Consider the following 22,167-nt stretch of genomic DNA (forward strand, 5'->3'; position numbering starts at 1 on the left):
TACTCTGAAATAGTTTATCTTTCAAATTAAGTGTTGTATTGTGTTTCTAACAATTGTAACCGTTCTAACTGTGGTAGATTTTCTTCACTAAGCAAATCGTTTATGCTGGAGGTATTGTTTTATAATTAAGGTAATTTGATGTTATTATGGAAGTCATATATACAGAGATTATAATGACATGAGTCAGGTAATAAATACCTTTCCTTTCATACAGTGTCTTCCATGTTTTCACTCTCTCCCAATCCCTCCCTCCTATCTCTACTCTTGAGTTGTATACTTCACTTTCATCACCCTCTTTCCCTCACATTCTATGGCTCTGCCACACCCACCAGAAGATATACATGTGAAAACACCATATATAATTGAAAGCAATTGTTTTTATTTCACAAGTGAAGAAAGTGGCTCCCTTTAATATTGAATAAATCACAGTGAAAGCATGCATTTTTACAGATCTATTCTAGTTTCCATGTGTTTGTTTACTCTTCGATTATTAGAAACATATTGTTGGATTTTATTGTATTTACAACACAGATTTATTTGTCATACTGATTTCTAGACAATTTGTCTTCATATCTATTCTCAGTGTGTCTGTCTTGGTAAATATGATAGCATAGTGCTTTATAAACAGCATTTAGTAAAGATAACACCATCCATGTGTGTGTTTCTACTGACCGTTTGTCTAGTTATTCACTCATTAAGAGGAATATTAGTTTTCCAATCATAATGATAGATTAAACAAATTATCATGCTTTGGCCTTTTAATCATGTGGTTGTAGACTTTACTTTTCAGCATAGGGCACCAGCCAAACCTGACCTCCTTACTTAATATTACTGAATTATTAAATCAATTTATAAAATGTTACATCCTCTTTATCATATTGTAAACAGTTCAAGAATTTGCTTTTTGTAAAAGCCATTTTTCTTGAGCCCCACCTCTGAAAGAACAATTCTCACATTGACCAAAAATTAAACATTCTTCTTTTGAATAGTTTATTTCTTCCTTCTTCCTCATTCTTTCCCTTCCTCTTTCCCTTTCTCACTTCCCTGCTTCCTTCTTTCCTTCCTCTGAGGCCTAGAAGTGATGCTGTAGCTCAATTGGCAGATAGTATTTTTTTTATTATTTCAATTTTTGTGAGAGATTAATCAATATCATTGTGTGCTTGATTGTTTCCCCTAATGTTATATTACATTGGCCCTCTATGAGATAACACAGGTGTGACCCATCATTCACAGTGCTGTTATAGCTCACTCAGCAGAAAAACTAAATGGGCTAAGAGTGAATCAATCACAAGTTGTTCATCACCAGTGATTAATTAAAGAAAAGAGCAAGCACTGAAGACATTTTGAGAAAATGTCTCCCCCAAAGCAAAATCTTGAGACTCTTGTTTTTATTAATCCACCATATTTTTACGAATATATATTTTATTGTAAAGATATTGTACAAATTGGTTATGCAATTGTATGAATTAGGTCATGAATACATTTCCTATCGAGCATTGTTACCCCTCCAAGAAAGACTTTACTACTATGTATGTACTGCAATAAGGACTAATATCTTCCATTAGATCTTCCATTCAAAAACTGAACTGGAATAAGTAAGTCATTTGTACTGTAATGCATGGATCACACATACAGAGTGGGACTTAAGAGAGCAATAGAAAAAAAGTTGTTCTCATGTTCTTGCCTCCAATCATAACAGTCTTCACTCAACTATTGTTCCCCTAACCATGTGGGAGATGATCTGAATCTAGTCCCAAAGGGACAGACCTTATATTTCTAAGAGTTTATCAAATTACCCTGACACACCATTCCTTAGTATAAAAGACGGAAGATAATAACTTCAATCTCTGAATTACTTGTCCAGACTGGTTGTTTCCACATGCTTTGGATAATATTGAATGACACCATCCCCACTCAACAATATGAGAGGATGAGAAATGTTGGCTCAAAGAGAGCTGAAGAGTTAAGAATGGTTTCCCATCACACCTAGCTTACCTGTGCCATGAAGGATTTCTCTGTATAATTTACAGAGGTTTTCTGACAAAGATATTCCTAGGTTGGGCTTCTTTCTTGGGTAAATGTTCTAATACTTGCTGAAGGTTGGCTTCTGGTTAAAAGACTTCCATTAATGTTCATATTTACAGAGATTCTGTCATGTGTCCAGGTCTCTGATACATGTACAGATGGGACTTCGGGCAAAATGTTTTCTATACTCATAATTTCTGTCCTGTCTCTGCTCTCACATATGCTGAGGACTCAGTTCTGATTGAAAGTCATTTCACATATGTTCTATGCACTACTTTCTTTTCTCCTATGTGAGTCAGTTCTCTGATGAACATGAGCTATTCCTTTCGGATCAAAGGATTTCCACATTTTTAATATTTTTACGATTACTGTGCTGTGTGTGTCCTATGAACTTGGATCCATGAATACTTGGTGAAGGTCTTTCCACAATTGTTACATTTGTATTTTCTCGCCTGTGTCTGTTCTCTGATTAAAACTGAGTTAGGACTTTTCCTTAAAAGCCTTTCCATTTATTTTTCCTACATAGGATTTTCTCCTCTTTGTGTGTGAGGGTGTGTGTGTGTGTCTGTGTGTTTTGTGTGTTGTGAGATGAACCGTGAGCCTTGTCGTTGGAGGACTCCACATCTGCTATATCATAAGGTCTCTATCCTGTATTGGTTCTGTATTGCAATTTCAATTGTCTTACAGATCAAAGACTTTCCCATTTGGTACAATCCTAAGTTATTTCATTTGTGTGAATCAACTTATGTGTGTTAAGCTGTGAAGTCCAGGTCTTTCCACACTGGTTGCATTCATAAAGTTTCTCTTCTTGTGTTCTGTGATGGATGTTAAGTTGTGCCTTCCAGGTGAAAGAATTTCCATGCCTGCTACATACATAATATTTCTCTCTGGTGGGATTTTTCTGATGGACAGAAAGGTGTATGTTCTGGGTGAAACACTTTCAACACACGTTACATTCATAAAATTTCTCTCCTGTGTGTGCTCTCTGGTTGACAGTAATGTGTAACTCTTGGCTGAAATACTTTCCACACATATGACATTCATAAGGTTTCTTTCTTGTGTGTGTTTTCTGATGGACAGTAAGGTATGACTTCTTCGTGAAAGATTTTCCATACATGTTAAATTCATAAGGTTTCTCTCCTGTGTGTGTTTCTCTGGTGGACAGTAAAGTGTATCTTCTGGGTAAAAGACTTTCCACATACATTACATTCATAAGGTTTCTTTCCTGTGTGTGTTCTCTGGTGGACTGTAAGGTTTTACTTCTTGGTGAAAGACTTTCCACACACGTTACATTCATAAGGTTTCTTTCCTGTGTGTGTTCTCTGGTGGACAGTAAGGTTTGTCTTCTCGGCGAAAGACTTACCACACATGTTACATTCATAAGGTTTCTCTCCTGTGTGTGTTCTCTGGTGGACAGTAAGCTCTGACTTCCGGGTGAAAGTCTTTTCACACATGTTACATTCATATTGTTTCTCACCTGTATGTCTTCTCTGGTGGACAGTAAGCGGTGATTTCTGGGTGAAAGACTTTCCACACATGTTACATTCATAAGGTTTCTTTCCTGTGTGTGTTCTCTGATGGACAGTGAGAGTTGACTTCTGGGTGAAAGATTTTCCACACATGTTACATTCATAAGGTTTAGTTCCTGTGTGGGTTCTCTGGTGGACAGTAAGGGTTGACTTCTTGGTGAAAGACTTTCCACACATGTTACATTCATAAGGTTTCTTTCCTGTGTGTGTTCTCTGGTGGTCAGTGAGATATGCCTTGCAGGTGAAAGACTTTCTACAAATGTTACATTCAAAAGGTTTCTCTTTTGTGTGTGTTCTCTGGTGGATAGTAAGGCATGCCTTCTTGGCGAAAGAATTTCCACACACGTTACATTCATAAGGTTTCGTTCCTGTGTGTGTTCTCTGAGGAACAATAGGGTGTGTCTTCTCAGTGAAAGACTTTTTACATTGTTTATATTCTTCAACTACAGAAGACTCATGAGGAGTATATACAGCACACATCTTACCAGGCTCACTGAAAACACCCATTTTCTGACACCCAGTGACCTTTTCTGTCCTCATTCCTAAGGAGTTCCCATTATGCTTAATCAGTTCTGATTTCTGTTTTGAGCTCAAATTAAAATTTCTTATAAGTCTCACTTTTTCCTCCCCTGGGTTACTATTCATGACTGCTATGTCAGAGAGATATTTATTGTGACTTTCCTGACAGGTGCTAATCACATCCTCCATTTCTTGGATACCTAAAATGCATAACAAAAAAATAGACAAAAACATAAATGAGATCCATAAATTCCTTACTGTAAAGGTATTTTATCACATTTTAACTGTTACAAGATTTTCAAATATCAAAGCATTGTTTTATGCAGAATATAAACTTTTCGCTGCAACGTACTACCTATGAATATAGTACTGACATTTTACAATGGAAAATAATGTTTTTCTGTATTTCAGATTTTTCTATTTTTTTCTAGGAAATATTTACTGAAATTATTCATCAATGTACTCTTAATGCTTCCAATCTGAATCTCACTCTATGCCCAGCACAACTCGTAAGATATTGTCCTTATCAGAGAACAGCAGCACTATCATTCTGCTATTTACCTCCTACATGCATAATACTAGTTTAAAAGAAAATGAGATCTCCTTTTGTACATTTCCTATTGTCTTTTTCTCTTAAAGAATGACATCTCTACAGAAAAAGAGAATTGCTAACATTAACTACACTGGCACACAAAATCCAGTTTGTCTCCCCGAGAATTCTGTACTGACAATTCCTTGACACAAAGGATCACCTAGTTCTCTGCCATACATGATTCAGGGGCACTAGGAATACTATCGTTCTGTACAGCTCAAGATAAACAGACCAACTGGGTTCTGGACCCATCATCACCATTCAAGATGCTTTAACTCACCTGTAAAATTCTTGTCTGAGGCTTCTCTTATCCATGGATCTGCACCTTGCTCCAGCTTGACAATCAATTCAGGTTTAGGAACACAGTGCCCTGTGATTAAGAAATAGTGGAGAACTATTGCTCTTGCTGGGTCATCATTAATGTAAGGTGGAAGTCATCCTGTTCACAAGGTTGCTGCTAAATCTGGTTTCTCAATAGTTTTTTGTGGGGTGGGAGTCCAGTTGTGGGGTCTGAATTCTGGGCCTGGGTGCTGTCCAGCTGATCTTCTGCTCAAGGCTAGCACTGTATCTATCACATGAGCCACAACCCCAATTCTGGCTTTTTTTTTTTTTTTTGCTTATGTGGTAATGAGGAATCAAACACAGGGCCTCATGCATGGAAGGAAATTCCTCTACCACTGAACCTCCTTCCCAGCCCATGGTTCCTCAGTTATTAACAGCTCCATGGTGGAGTAGCATCCAGCTTTGGGTTTATTTTGCCAACTGTGTGGCTTGAATTCAGCTCTTTTGCTAAAATCTAGCATTCTACTAGTTTGAGTCTTTTCTACATTTCTAGTTTTTGAATGGTTAATTGGAGATAAGAGTCTCATGGTCATTTTTCTACAGCTGCTGGTTTCAAACTGAAACCTTCAGGTGTCAGCCTCTGGAGTATATAGGATTTGTAGCTTGAAGCACTAAACTGTATCTGGTTTGGCTTACAAATACACATTTTCACACACTGATTTACAGAGCATACTGTCAGTAATAATGTATGTTCTATTCTAGACTGTAGATCCACCTATAATAATTACCCAAGTCTGGCAAGTCAGTCTCCTATTAGTGGATCACAGCTTAGAACTTTTGTCCAACTACTGATTTGCCTTCTTAAACAACGAGAATAAAATTAGCTCTTGTGTTACATATAATGAAGTCGAAGTTTCCCTTAGAAAAAAATGACACTTCCCATGGCTTGGAAGCCTTTTTTTTTTTTTTTTTTTTTAATGTAATGGTCCAAAGGCCTACACCTGTAATCCTACATTTAGGAGGTGAGATCAGAAGAGGCAGGCTTGAAACCCACCTGGGCATGTAAACACAGAATATACCCCAAAACAAAAGCCAAAATACAATTGTGGCTCAAGCACTAGTGTGAAAGACAAACAACACCAAGCTCTCAAACTCAAATTTGACTTGCTTTCATACTAGCAGTTTTTTACCTGGGAATGGACTGGAATCTTCTCCCTAAATAACATAAATAGTCTAATGTCTACTAAAATAAATGCACTTGATATTCCAAGGGAAAATAACCTTTGCTCACCCAAGGACATGAGGTTGCTATAGGTCTCCAGCATTACATCTCTATGAAGGGTCCTCTGACTAGGATCCAGATCCTGCCACTCCTTCCAGGTGAAGTCCACAGCCACATCATCAAATGACATCAGCTTCTGTAATGGAACATTTCCATCAAGAAATTAGACCTGGGTTATGAGAATTCCAACCTGGAATTTCATTATGCTGCATGTATGCTTTGGTCTTACATACAATGTTTGCAGCTAGCTTTGTTATTTATTCACTGGGAGAATTCAAAACCAAACTAGAAATATTTGACAATACATAAACCTGGTCATTAAAACACACAGATTTGCAGGGCGCTGGTAGCTTATGCCTGTAATCCTAGCTATTCAGGAGAGTGAGGTTTGAGGATCAAGGTTCAAGGTAAGCCCAGGCAAGCAAGTCCATGAGACACTTATCTCCAATAAACCACCAGAAAATGGAAGTAGCACTGTCACTCAAGTGGTAGCACTCACCTTACCCTGAAGAGCTGAGGAAAAACAGCCAGGCCCAGAATTGAAGCCCAAGACCAATAAAAAATTAAAGTTTCCATAATGTATGCAAACACATTTCTGCTGCTAGCAATAGAGACAAGATCAAAACTCTAAGGAGACAATAATCTGGCATGATAACATTAAATCTAAGGAGGTGTCTGAAAAATTATATTATTATTTTTGATAAAATTTCAGTACATACCAGGGTAAAAATGAATTAAACCAATATTTTTCCTGTTTGACACATACTGCTTCACCATAAATCCTATTTAGACCTTCTATTAACAAGTACTCTCAAAAGCAAGCAGCACACATTCAGGATATCACATGGAATACAGAACATAGAACATTGCTAGATCTATGAAAAGCAGTGTCCACATGAATATTAAAAAAAAAAAAACAGTAACAGTACTCCAGAAAGTAACTAATGATTGATTAGGCCCTTATAAGATTTAATTCCCACATAAAAATATCCGTCGTTTACCATATTTGGTTTAAATGCTAAATATTGAAATGTGGTCATAGATACCCTGATATATCCTTCTCATGTAAAAAAGAACTGCTACCATGAAATTTTGTAAACTTTGCCTACATTCTACAATACAAAATAAAGGTGGAGGGAAAAAAATGTTCCTTACAAGGTTTTCATTTTAATAGCCCTTCATGGAAGTTGAAGGCAAATATAGAGAGGCTCAAGGAACACTCAAGATGACAAAAATGATAAATATGACCAAATGCTCAAATGCGATACATATTCCTGAGTCCTTTCTCCAGTAGATCTCTAAGGTTATATTTTCACTTGTGTTAGTTAATAGTAAAATACCTCAGAGGTCAAAATCAATTAGTGAGCCAACATCAGTGAGATTTTGTGACAAGTGATATTTCTAATAGAGAACATCTTGTCACTGTATTATTTTTTTTTCAACACTAGTTCCAATCTTATACTGGCAATGAATTAAAATATTCAAAAGTAGTGGGAAAGAAAAACAAAACTGAATAGCACATTAAATGAAGTTAGACCAACACAAAATCAGGAGAAAACAGATTTTCTTGCAGTGTATCAATTGGAAGAAGGAAGTACTTTTCTGTAGGGAATTCTGAAGTTGAGCTGAAGGGGAAAAGGTTTGAGAGGTTGGAATTCCAGCCTGACACCACTGAGAGAAATGAGAGCTGGCCGCAGAAGGGTTAAAAGAGAATTCTGGAGAGGGTTAAGAGACTGGAGTACAGGCCTTTTCCTTACTGTTGGAAAGATAGCATCTGAAACTGAGCTGCTGTTGACCTTGAAGGCTAGGTAAGGTGAACTCCATGTCTGCATTTTCTCTGGGTAGCAGTCTTCTGTGTCAGGAGAATAAGGAAACATGTTTTCCTCACAACCTGTTGTGGCTCTGATTGTACTATTAATATAGATACTTCATTTTGGCATGTTATCAATGGTAATCTTCCCTGTGTGAACTCAAGGAACTTTGCTAGCTTGATGGCACCCGGGGACAAAGTGCCAGAGAGGCTTCAGAACCCTGGTTTCCCCTAAGTCTATCTGTTTATGTTTTTGTGTTTCTCTAATTTTCTTTGTTTCTGGAATCCTGTAGAACTCTCTAGGCAACAATTTTCCTATACTATGGGTAAGAAAAATGTCAATCCTAAGAGCCATGTCAGCAACATAAAGCTGATCTCTAAGAGAATCTTGTTCCAGATAGATCATTTGAAGAAACAACTGAGACACATATGGAGGAAAGAGGGATTGAAAAAAGAAAAAAATGATAAAAGATACAATGAGAGAGTAAGAAAAATAACCAACACTAGTGAGTAGAAAATCAAAAATGGAGGGAGAAAATAGAGGAAACAAATCTTGTGAGAATACTTTAGAAAACAAACAGGAATGTGTAGAAAGACCATAAAGCTTAGCAACAAATACAGGCTAAGTTTCAAGTAAGACCAAGACCATGAAGCAGTCCAAGAACTATATATGGAAAGTAATTTAAGTACATATAGGTTAATCATTCATTAAGAACACACGAAGGTATGCATGACCACACTATTTCAGCAATTCCAGGAAAATTTTATTGAGAGAGTTTAATGTTACTCATGAGGAAGTGATCTGGTGACAATCTATCCTTCAATTTCCATGAGAAGTAACCTGTTCTGTGTCATTACATCACATAACAGGTGTGACTACATTTTATGACAAGTTGAAACCTAGACATTCTGAAGCCAATCTGAATTCAACTTAGAATATAACCATTCAATCTGCTAAACCTACAAGCAATCTTTATCTGCTAATTTACAAGCCTTGTTTATCTGATTTATGAAAATGTTACTGAGGCTGAATCTGTGTGGTTGGTATTGTTTTTAATTGTTGGACATCTTTAGGTTGATATAGTGGAATGGAAAACAAATGAAAAATAAAAAAATCAACTCACCAGAGATCCATTCATTCTGTCTTGCTGCTGACAATGAGCAGAAGATTCGGGAAGCATGGCTGGGATTTAAGGGAAATGATGCATTCAGAAATGAATCTGTGAGATTTGGGGCCCAGAATTTCCTCTTGCAAACATGATACATGGACTGGAAAACTGTAAAGCCTTCTTTTTTTAATTTTTATTTATTTTTTATTGTGAAAACATAAAGCCTTCTTATAAGCGAAGAATTTTTAAGTCTTAGGCAGAGCATTAAAGTGTCCAATAAACACAAATCCAGCCCATTTCCTGATAAATAGATATTATGTAACCTACTAATTTATATATTTATGTACACACTAAATTGGAAAAAATGAATGTTCCCACTGAAATTATTGAATAATTGAAAGCAAATACATATATTTCCACTAAAAGTCATTCGTTATTATTGAATATACTTCAGGATGTATGAACTGCTTTTTTTCCTTTTTTTTTTTTTTTTTTTTGCCAGTCCTGGTGCCTGAACTCTGGGCCTGGGCGCTGTCCCTCAGCTCTTCAGCTAAAGGCTAGTGCTCTACCACTTGAGCCACAGCACCACTTCCAGCATTTTCTGCTTATGTGGTGCTGAGGAATCGAACCCAGGGTCTTATGCATGCAAGGCAAGCACTCTACCACTGAGCCACTTTTCCAGCCCATGAAATGCTTTTTTAATGCAAAAATATCCTAGGAATCCTTGGGTTTTGTGTTCTACCACATTCATTTACATATTTAAACACCATGGAAAGCATTTATGATGTAACAGTAATTTTCACCCAAAGTTAGATAGAAAAATGTACATAGAATATATTTCTTATGTTATACTATTTCAATAATGGGTGTCAAATCGCACATTTCACTCTACCCATTGCACACATATGCAATGATTAGCAATTTGCCATTTAAAATGCTTTGTCCAAAGGGACATGAGTAAACATGAGGTAACCCAGATTTGAGAAGTCCCTAAGGTTCATTTCCCTAAACAGTCATGCGAAGAACCTTGGCCATCCTAAAGATATAACATAAAATAATCGATATAGGCGTGACACACCTGAAGATAAGTAACACCTACAAAGCATACAATCTTGAGTAAGACATATTACCTCAAGTTTTATTCTGTGAATTTTCTTTTTTAGGCCACATGTCCCAGACCAACACTTTCTGTACTACCAGGCACAACCAACTGATTAGAGCTAGCATTAGCAAATCCATAGATGGCACACTTAATGTAAGTTTGCATGATGACATACTAAAAATCATTGTTAACAGGCTGAATAAATTAGCAAGAAGAGGATTAGGGATTACTACATGAATAGATACTTTCAGTCATAACAATTATTCCAACATCCCAAACCACAGCCTAAGATATCCTTTGATAACTATACTCTGGCTTATTCCTCAATCCAGTTCATCACGACTCCTAGAAATTAGTTTAAATCTTGCAACAACACAAAGTGATTGAGAGTGGTGTAGGAAAGAGTACCACCTGAATCTGGTGCTCAGGGAAGTAGCAACAATTTTTGCATAAGGCAAAGGAAGCTAGCAACATCTTCCCCTTCTTGTGGTTTTCTGTTTTTCCCTTTAGGGATTCTCAGAATTGACAGGGTCTGTCCATTTATGATGGAGATTCCTATTAATAGGGTGCTCTGCATCAAACATTGCTAGGCTTCGTTCCTAAAAATACAGGACCAATATCCAATATCCCAGGTACAACTGTCTCTAGAAACAGAGTCGAACAAAAACACTTGTGAAATCAAGCCAGGAGATTAAAAACTCAAGCCAAACAGATTAAAATATCTCTAGGAGAAACAACACAGAAGCAATAAATGCAACTTCAATGTAAGAGGACTCAAGGGAGTCACAAACCCTACAATTTCACTAGAATTCTTCCTCTACTCCTTTTACACCTAGGCAAAGCAAATAAAGTCATATGGGTTAATAGAAGAATCCCTTGGTCTTGGAGTACAAATGCACAGCTCTTGGGCTCTCCTCATCTGTAGAATCACCAAGCTTGCTCTCAGATATTTGGGAACCAGGTTCTTGTACCTCAGGGCCTAGAGCCTAATGACAGCACAAACTCCTGAACCTCAAGCAAATTACCAACTCCAGACTGGAGAAAAGTCTGGAGGGGGCAGTAGGAGCTTTAACCGAAGTGTAATGTTCTCCCTTTGAGCTGACGAGCTCAGTTATGGTGCTTGCAGGCCCAGAGTTTAAGCCACACCAATGACCAAACAGAAACAGAAAAAGAAAAAGAAATCCGTGGAGGGGAGACTCCGGCAGCAATCTCACAGTTCCTACCTGACATCAGTTCCAAAGCCTGGGATTCCTTCAAGTTACAGCTCCAAAGCTCCACTGCACAGAGCTGTGGGCCGGACTCCTGGCTCCCACCTATGGAAGGCCAAACTTTACTTCAGGGTACTTCCAGCAGCAAGGCAAAGGGAAAGAATCCAGAAGAAGCCCACTTAAAATGCCCGTGGTGGGCGGGGAGACGCATGCGCAAAAGGATCTTCTGCCCCACCTCTGCCCTCCAAAACAACAAAAACAACCCAGGACTATCAACGAAAATGTCCTTCTTGGAGACTACAATTCCCACAATGCCCGGCACCACCCTGGTCACAAGAGTGCTTGAATGCATTGGGACTTTTCTCTCCCTGCTGTAGGAGCTAAGCTGAATTTTACTTGTAAAACACTATTTCCTTCCTGAAACCCGCCACAAAATGTAAATATATGGGGACAAGTGGATGCATTGACTGTTTGGTTCTTTGTTCTAATAATGAAATTGAGTTCATGTGACTGTGTTGCTCATATATTTCTTTTTGTTCCATTCCTGTGTTCTGCTGAATGTAAATTATATCTCTCTTTTGCCTTAAATTGTTTAATATCTCCATTACATTACAATATCTACATTACAGCCCATTGCTGTAATGTACACAAGGGCATAGAATAGGAAGATTGTTACGTGGATATGCAGCATAATCCTTGTGTTGATTTGCATTTCGAAAAAAATCTAACAATTAATTTTCCAGAACATCCCCAATTCTATCTATTAAATCAAAAGGAGTTTTAGGTTGTTTCTGCAGTTTGCTTTTCATCTAAGGGTGTTATGATTGTTGTTTTTGCTCTTGGTCCTGTGGCTTGAACTCAGAGCTTGTACACTATCTGTGAGCATTTGCGGTGCTCTATTTGCATGTCCTTTAATAATTTCTTCAGGTAAGTAGTGAAAAGTTTCCTCACAGGGATTCTGAAGTACATGGCACATTACCCTGATTTTCCTACAAAGAGAGTGATTTGGGGGTCAGAATGAATGCAGGTGTGTAGAAAAGTGAAGTTTAGGGTAGGTCTATGTTGATGTAATGCTTAATCACTTGCAAATCAGTCTGATTTTGTCTTTTCATTTTTGCATGTGAAAATCTCTTTAGTAGTCTTACCTCCTCTCTGAAACTTAAAGTTCCTCTCAGTAGCTTTAGGCTACATATCTAGGGGACCTCAGACTTGTCTTCTCAGACCTTATCCATTAAGCTGTGGAATAAATCTTTTGTCTCCTGCCCCAGTCTCATCAGAGCACAAGCAAGACTTCTGTGGTCCAATGGGATGGTAATTAAGGAGACAGAGAGTGGGCTGATGGCACAATTCTGCTATGTCTCTCAAATGCTTGTGTAATATTGGTCTAAGCCCACTCTGCCAAAAAGTGCAAACAGCACACTTCTTTCCTCATTCTATTTCAATCTAAGTTTTCCACCAAAGCTTCCCTTCACTTAAAGCCCCAGGCCAATCAGCTAGAACACACACTTCCTCAAACCATAAAGGGCAAGGACTTGCAGTCCTGAGGGTGGGAGTCAATGGCCCTGAAGCCTTTGCTCACATTTTGCCTGCTCCTGCAGGTACCCCAGGGTCTGCAACAGTCTCTCTCTCTCTCTCTCATAATCAGAGATCCTATACTTGTCTCCTAAAACTTATTTTGATTTTTGGTGATCCCAACATAATTGGGATGGATTGGATTGGAAACTTTCTTCCATGATTTTATTTCTCCAGTGTATGGGTTTTGCATGTCCATTTTGTGGAGCTGAACTATTCCTCATGAAAACTGGGAATCAAAGGCCATATTTGGATTATAGACTTCAACTGAAAAGCACCTCTGATAATATAAAGAAAACCTAATTTCATTCTGTAAAAGTAAATTCCTAAGAGGCAAGGAGAAAAGGATCAGGAAACACTGGAGTGCTTCCAAGACTATCTGTGAAGTGTAGTTTTCACTTTTCCATCCTGTATTTCTGATGCATTTATTTATACTTTTATCCTCTTTTTGTTTGTTGTTGGGTCATGGCACTTGTACTCTGAGCCTGGGAACCATCACTGAGCTCAAGTGCTCTACTATGTGAGCCACAACACACTTCCGGATTTTTAGTGGTCACTGGAGATAAGTGTCTCACACATGTTGCTGGCTAGTCTGACTTTGAACTGGGATCCTCAGTTTCAGCCTATTGAAAGCCAGGATTACAGACATGAGGGACCAGCACCCAGCTTATATTTCTTGTGTTTTATGTCCCAACCCTGGGGCTTGAACTCAGTGCATGGACACTGCCACTGAACTTCTTTTGCTCAAGACTAGCACCCTACTACATGAGCCACATTTCCACATTCTGCTTTTTCTCTGTATGTGGTAGTGAGGAGTTGAACCAGGGCTTCATGCATGCTAGGTAAGCATACTACCACTGCTGGGGGCCAGCCACAACACCAGCAGTGCTCCAGAAGAACAAGGGGGTGATAATGGAAGAGACAGAGACAAGGCTAATGATGAATCTCTCTTTATTTCAGCAACAACCTTAGCTATAGACACTTTCTATATCTGTCCAGTGATTGCATCACTTTATTCTAGGACTCAACCTGGCAACAACTGCAGATTATATGCATCCTTCCTCATTCTACTTCAACCTTTGTCCACCAAACTCCTACAGGTAAGGCCCCAGGCCCAGAAGCTAAAATGAACACTCCCAGAATCAATCAGTTAAGTGTCTGTAAATACCTGATCCTATGGTTTGAACTCTGGGCCTGAGCACTAACCCTGAGCTCTTTCCCCCAAGTTGAGCTCTCCAGAACTTGAGCCACAAGGTCACTTCCATTTTTCTGGTGGTTAATTGGAGTTAGAGCTCATGAACTCTCCTGCCAAAGATGGCTTTAGACCAGCATCTTCAGATCTCAGCCGCCTGAGTACCTAGGATTACAGGCATGAGCTACTGGCACCCAGCTGCAAATACCTTTTTAAACTGAGAGGAGAGATATTCAAATTTTTAAGGCAAAACAGAGACATAATTTATGTTCAGAGGAACATACACTTTGAATAAAAACAAAATCAATAACCATGGAGTCTTATAACATCAATTACATTAATAAACTAAGAATTAAAAAGCCAAATTATCTAATGCTCCTAATACAATTCTATGTTTTGGTTGATCTCACAATGTTTCAGGAGGTAAATCGATTTTACAAGAGGAAACTCACCTTAGTTTCCCACAGTTGGGAGAGAAATGTCCCCAAGCAACCAAGCACACTTAGGACCAAGTCTCTGGTACCAGTCCAAACCCTGTAACAAGCCCACTTCCTCTAGTTGAATGCATGGTATTATGGGAATTGTAGTTTTTATTGGGGCACAGATCCTTTCAAAGTGTGGAGGGGGGCTAGGGTAAGGCATTTGAGTCTCCTTGGCCACTGTTGGTGTTTTTAGTTTGCAAATTCGGGTTTCTTTCCTTTTACCTTGCTGCTGGAAGAGCTCTGAAGTACAGCTTTGCACTCCATAGTCAGAGCCAAAAGGAAGAAGCCCAGTGCCTCTTCTTCATAGGCACTTGGGAGCTGTAACTTGAAGCAATCTGATTTGGGAGCCAGAGTCTGCCCTTAGCATCTTTCCCTAGTCTGGGGTGGATGATATTTTATGGGCTCTTGGGTTTGTGCTGCCATTAGCACTTGTTCCTCCAGCTGTCAGAAATTGGCTCACAAACCTCTGGTCCTGTAGACATGGAGAGTCAGGAGTTGTGCGTTTATACTCCTGAACCTAGAGATTCTGGTACTCATCCATGTGACTTCATAAACTTGCTTTTTGTGTATTGAAGCCTATGAATAGTAAATATTCCTTGAAAAAATGTCTTATATAAACACATTGATCCTCTTTTCACCCTGTGCACTTCCTATGGCTTTCAAAATGCTGCTGGCACAGATATACTCCAATGAATGTGTCTGTTCTTAACAAATTACAATTTCTCCACTAATATAATTAGCCTATTTTACATCACTTAAATTGAGAGAGACTGGCTGGGCAGGTGGTTCAGTGGTAGAGTGCTTGCCTTGCATGAATAAGTCCCTGGGTTTGATTCCTCAGAACCACATAAGTAGAAAAAACTCACAGGGTACTGTGGCTCAAGTGGTAGAGTGCTAGCTTTGAGTTTAGGAGCTGAGGAACAGTTCCCAGGCTCAGAGTTCAGGCCCAATGACAGCCAAAATAAATGAGAGAGACTTTCTATATATGTATTCCAAATCAATTGTTAAAATATAATTTGAATATAATACAATGACCTTGATATATGTGCTTGTCCTGATTCTAGAATTCAAGGTCTGGAAACTGACTATGAAATTATTTGGCTACTTTATTGGAGATAAGTCTCTCAGACACTCTTGTACCCATGACTTCAATTTGTCATCCTTGTAGTGATCCTTTAGGTCCATCCCAGGGGACCAAAAGCAAGCACAGGAGAAAGATTATTATAAGGTTTACTAGAAAGACAGTATTTCCCAGGAGAGGGAGCACATTCATCTGTCTCTTTTCAGGTAGCAACAGGAGCTGGGGGCAGGAAGTTAGGTAGGTGCATGCTCAGGTTGGTGTGGGTAGAGAGAGGGAGTGGTCAGCAGTATGGAGGGAACTCTAGGTCTGGGAGGAGCTCAGGTCTGGGTGGAGATGAGGAGCAAAGGCGGGGATAATACTAACTTTCCTCAGATCTCAGCCTTCTGAGTAGCTAAGATTACAGCCATTAGACATGAGAGCCCAGTTACAATGTCCTCTTTTAAATTCAGATTCTATTCTAATAAAATAATATGAAATAGAAAACTTGAAAATTTTAAGGCAGGATGTTCAGTCACTAATGTGGATGAGGTTGGTCCAAATCCCAAAACAAACAGCAAATACCCCACCATGAAATTTGTAACACTCCTCAGCTTAAGTATTGTGAATGTGAACACTTAGACTATAATAAATTCACTTTAAGTTTTTCAAAGTAAGAAAACATTCTTGTGATGTAGGAAAACCCATTACTAATGTGCAAAACCTGCTTTTAAAGGATTCATATGGTCTTTCCTATCAAAAACTACCTCACTGAAGTAAACAGAATAGATTTTCTCTTTTTGTAAATGTCACTGCAAAGTTTATGTATTTTATGTTATCAATTACCATTGTGGGTAAGTGTAAGAAAAACCAGGATGCTGAATAAAAGAATTTCCTGTATACCAACAATTATGAGCAAAAGTACATCCCTATATAAGTTGTTTCTTTTAAATTTTATGGATCTACATTTTGGGGTGTATTTTCTGTTAATATTGTTTAGTAACACATAAGACTTCACTCTTCTGTGGATTTGTCTTTAGTGGAGACTTTAATGCTCTACTTGATTCAGGAATGTTTCTTCTCCCATAAGAAGGCTTTATGCTTTTCCAGTCCACTATCATGTTCTGACCAGAAACTTCGAGGGTAAAATCACACAGTTTCTTTTCTGACTCTCTCATTTGGCTTCTCTCTAAGCCATGGCTCCAGAATCTTTACTCATTGTCAAAAGCAAGAAAGAGTGAAAGGATCTCTGATGAGATTCTTTTATTTCTCACTCTGTTTGACATTCCATGTTATGAACCTAACTGTGTCCAAAATTGAAAAACAGAAAGAAAAAAAAAAGATTCAGCTTTAGGAACATGTTTCTAAAAAAGCTAAGGATGGCTTGTAGATTTAGTAGATGATCAAATCTTGCCTTCTAAGATAAGTGCAGATTTGCTTTAGTTTGTTTCTCATTTTTTAATGTGAGGACAAAGTTACTTCACTTTTTTGTGATTCAATGACACCTAGGAGGTAACTTCTCATGGAAGGTAAAGGTTGGCTAGAATCTGGTCAGGCATCACATCCACAAAAATAACATTAGACTATCGTAATAAAGTTTTAATGGATTGGCTGAAAAAGTGTGTTCAAACATAATTTTGACTGCTGTACAGGACTGAGTGTGTTATAAGTAGTTCAATTAATCTCTGTAAATACTTTTGGACTTCTTTGTGGTATTTGTCTTTCTTGAAACTTAGTCCTTATTTGATGGCATTTATCGAAATCTTTATTTTTCTCTAAGTTACGTACAAGTGTAGAAGTGCTGGACCATATTACTATGTAATTCTATATTCAGTTCTTTTTAGGACTTTTTGTCCCATCTTTGACAGTTTTACATACCTGAGAGAAATGCACCAAGTTCACATTGTTGTCACATCTCTCCTAGCTTTTGTTAGACTGTGGAAGGATTTTTGTTGTTTTGTTTAAAACTATGGCCACATTAACATGTATAAAATGGTTATTTTATTGTACTTTTGATTTGAATTTTCTCATGATTATTGATACTTTTATATTTTAATCTTCACAATAAATTTTTTTAATTTTTTTTATTGTAAAGATACTATACAGAGGGTTACAGTTACATGAGTGAGGTAATGAGTACACTTCCACTTCCTCTTGAACATTGTTACCGCCTCCATTGTTTTCCCCCTACCATCCCCTCCCTCCCTCCCTTCCCCAAGGTTCTTTTTTTTTTTTTTGATTGTGATTAAGTGATTACTTAATTTCCGGAAATTCACAGTATTGTGGAATAATGATGCTCATTTAAAGTCACAAGTTCATTCTAACTTTCCTGGAGCAAATTGTCTATCACAGTCTGTAATATATAACGGTGCTCATATGTTATATACCATATATGTGATCAGCAGCATGGGGATATTTAGTAGTGGTTCAACCAGATGAGTGGGAGTTCTTTGTTTCTTAAGTCCTGTTAGTTTTGTCATATCACCTAACATTTTGGATTCATCATCCACTTATCAGGGAGACCATGTACTGTTTGTCTCTTCGTTCTTGGCTTACCTTGCTCAACATGATTCCTTCTAGCTCCATCCATTTCCCTGCAAATGCCATTATTTTGTCATTTCTAATGGCTGCATAATATTCCATTGTGTATAGGTACCACAATTTTTGGATCCATTCATCTGTGGTGGGGCATCTAGGTTGTTTCCATATCCTAGCTATTGCGAACAGTGCTGCAATAAACATGGAGGTGCACGTGTCCTTGTATATTGGTTCCTGTTGTTCAGGGTAGATGCCTAGAAGTGGTATGACTGGGTCGTAAGGGAGGTCAATCTTTAGCTTTCTAAGGACCCTCCAGACTGCTTTCCAAAGTGGTTGTATGAGTGTACATTCCCACCAGCAGTGTAATAGCATTCCTCATTCTCCACATCCCCTCCAGCATTTGTCGTTGGCTGATTTGTGGATGTGGGACATTCTGACTGGGGTAAGGTGGTATCTCAGGGTTGTCTTTATTTGCATTTCCTTCACCACCAGGGATGATGAACATTTCCTCATGTGTTTCTTTGCCATTTTTATTTCTTCATTTGAGAAGTCCCTCTTTAGTTCCCTTGCCCATTTAGTAATTGGTTTGTTGGGTTTGGGAGGGATTAGTTTCTTGAGTTCCCTGTATATACAGGATGTTAACCCCTTGTCTGATATATTGCTGGTAAATATTTTTTCCCAATTAGTTGGTTGTCTTTCTAGCTTGGTTGCGATAGCTTTATCTGTGCAGAAGCTTTTTATTTTAAGGTAGTCCCATTTGTTGAGTCTCTCTCCAATTTGTTGTGACCCTGGGACTCTGTTCAGGAAGTTCCTTCCTGTGCCTATTAGTTCAAGTGTCTCTCCTATTCTGTCCTGCAGTAGTTTCAGAGATTCAGGTTTAATGTTAAGGTCTTTAATCCATTTTGAGTTGATGTTGGTGCATGGTGATAGGCTGGGGTCCACTTTTAGTTTTCTGCATGTGGCTGCCCAGTTTTCCCAGCACCAGCGGTTGAAGAGGCTGTGTTTCTTCCATTGTATGTCTTTGGCTCCTTTGTCGAATATCAGCTGGCTGCTGTAGGCCTGTGGATTTATTTCTGGATCTTCTATTCTGTTCCATTGGTCTTCGGGTCTGTTTTTGTGCCAGTACCATGCTGTCTTTGTTATTATAGCTCTGTAGTAGAGTTTGAAGTTCGGCATGGATAGCCCTCCCATATTGTCTTTATCCCCTAGAATTGTTTTGGCTATTCTAGGTCTTTTGTTGTTCCATATGAATTTTTGGACTGTTTTCTGTATTTCAGTGATGTACGTCATTGGGATTTTAATAGGAATTGCGTTGAATTTGTATATTAGTTTTGGAAGTATTACCATCTTTACTATATTAAGTCGGCCTATCCAGGAGCATGGGAGGTCTTTCCATTTCCTAGTGTCTTCTGCAATTTCTTTCTTTAACTTTTTATAGTTCTCATTAAATAGTTCTTTTACATCTTTGGTTAGGTTAATTCCTAAATATTTTATTTTTCGGGAGGTTATTGTGAATGGGGTTGCTCCCTTTATTTCCCTCTCTTCCTGTACATTATCAGTGTATAGGAAGGCAACTGATTTTTGTGGGTCTATTTTGCCGAAGTGATTTATGATTTCTAAGAGTTTGGGGATGGAGTTTTTGGGATCGTGGAGGTATAGTATCATGTCGTCTGCAAAAAGGGATAGTTTAACTTCTTCTTTCCCTATGCGGATCCCTTTAATGTCTTTTTCTTGCCTTATTGCCCTGGCTAAGGGTTCTAGGACTATATTGAAGAGGAGTGGAGACAGTGGGCATCCTTGCCTTGTTCCTGATTTTAGGAGAATTGGTTGTAGCTTTTCCCCATTAAGTATAATATTGGCTATTGGTCTGTCATAAATGGCTTTTATTGTTTTTAGAAATGTTCCTTCTATTCCTATTTTCTCCAGAGCTTTTAGCATGAATGAATGTTGAATTTTGTCAAAGGCCTTTTCTGCATCTGTAGCGATAATCATGTGATTCTTGACCTTGGCTCTGTTGATATGTTGGATTACATTTATTGACTTACGTATGTTAAACCATCCTTGTGTCTCTGGGATGAAGCCTACCTGGTCATAGTGAATTATTTTTTTTATGTGTTTCTGGATTCTGTTAGCTAGAATCTTGTTAAGGATCTTTGCATCTGTGTTCACAATAAATTTTTTTAAAATGGAAAAACGAGAGAAACACAGAGTAAGTTCTCCAGTGGATGTAGGTAGCAGTTGGTGCAGGGAGGGTGAGCAGACATGGTAAAGGAGAGGAATATGGTTTGATAAAAGTCTATTTGTGTGTGTGCGTGTGTGTCTATGTGTGCATTTGTGTGTTGTGTTTATCAATGAAAATTGCTGACATTGGGTTTTTTGTTACATTTGCTCATTTCATCTTGTTTTTGTTGTTCTTGTTTGACATTCCTGGGGTTAAAACTCAGGGCTTGAAAACTGTTCCTGAATTTCATTATGCTGAAGGTTACCACTCTACCATTTCAGCTACAGCACCAGTGCTTTTAGGGTTATTTGGGGGCTGTTCTTGTTTATTAGCTACTGAGATATCAAACTTAGTATTCCATGCATGCTAGGCAAGCATTTTATCACTCGCCAGCATTGCCAGCCCCAACCACACTGTTTTAAGAATGGAGGCAGGGCGGGGAGTGTGGCTCAGTGGTAGAGTGCTTGCCTTGCATACATGAGGCACTGGGTTCCATTCCTCAGCACCACATAAGCAGAAAATTCATTGTGACTTATCACCAATTAAATGCCAGAAAACTACAAGTGACAGTATGGCTAGAAGTGGTAGCCTGCCAGCCTTTAGTGAAAAGATTAGGGAATATACCAGGCCCTCCCTTAGTTTAAACCCCACAGCTAACAATTGAAAGAAAAAAGAAACAATCCCAAACAAACAAAAACCTAGTTACTTGCTCATTGCCTTTGTTTTACTTTTCTTTGTAGTTATAACAAAATACTTCCTGTCATTCCATTTTCTACATTCTTCCTTTCACTTTGAGGGGTTGAACCTTTGGAAATACACATGGAAAGTGGATACTACATACCAACCTATTCTTTTTTCTTTTAACATAAAAAGTGTGCATATAGGACAGGGAAGGTAGCTAAGTAGTACAGTGCTTGCATCCCAGGAATGAGGAACTGGTTCCTCAGGTTCTCATACACAGAAAAAGCCAGAAGTGGTGCTGTGGCTCAAGTGGTAGAATGCTACCCTTAAGCAAAAGCAGCTCAGGGACAGCACATGACCCCTGAGTTCAAGCATAAAGACCAGCAAAAAAAAAAGTCTACTCATTTAAATTAGTCAGTGCTTCCTCTGGAATTTAAACGACAAACTTACAAGTGACATAACTTCACTTTCAATAGTATAGTCCTCCTTTCCAGAGAGTTCAGGGACCGCACACAGAAGAGACCTTAGGCCTCTGCTGTCATTTATAAACTAGCTGTTGTACAACATTAAGCATCAACACATACATTTCTATTCTTATTATTTTGAACACAATGGGATTTGTAAGGGTAGGTAAAAATAAGTGAAGGAAGCCCTTCCTTTTCACCTTTTTGTTGTGATAGTAATGGATCTATTTTGCTGTGCACCTAAGTCCCACACTTGTCATTGAAGTTCTCTCTGGGCTGGGAAGGTGGCTCAGTGGTAGAGCTCTTGCCTTGCATGCCTGAGGTCCTGGGTTCGATTCCTCAGCACCACATAAGCAAAAAGAAAAAAGCCAGAAGTGGCGCTGTGGCTCAAGTGGTAGAGTGCTAGCCTTGAGCTGAAGAGCTGAGGGACAGCGCCCAGGCCCAGAGTTCAGGCCCCATGACCGGACCCCCCCCCAAAAAAAACAAAAAAACAAAAAAACAT

General features: G+C 38.5%; 1 protein-coding gene across 1 annotated transcript in view; it reads right to left on the reverse strand.

Moving 5' to 3' along the window:
• Positions 1-22,167, reverse strand: part of LOC138838633 (zinc finger protein ZFP2-like) — a 50,909-nt gene that overhangs the window by 24,101 nt on the left and 4,641 nt on the right. The window contains 2 exon segments of the mRNA XM_070038035.1: positions 3,189-3,749; positions 4,173-4,273. Coding sequence (XP_069894136.1) covers positions 3,189-3,749; positions 4,173-4,273 — 662 coding nt within the window.

This window comes from Dipodomys merriami, unplaced genomic scaffold (genome assembly GCF_024711535.1).
Source record: "Dipodomys merriami isolate MVZ:Mamm:240054 unplaced genomic scaffold, mDipMer1.0.p SCAF_286, whole genome shotgun sequence".
NCBI lineage: Eukaryota > Metazoa > Chordata > Mammalia > Rodentia > Heteromyidae > Dipodomys > Dipodomys merriami.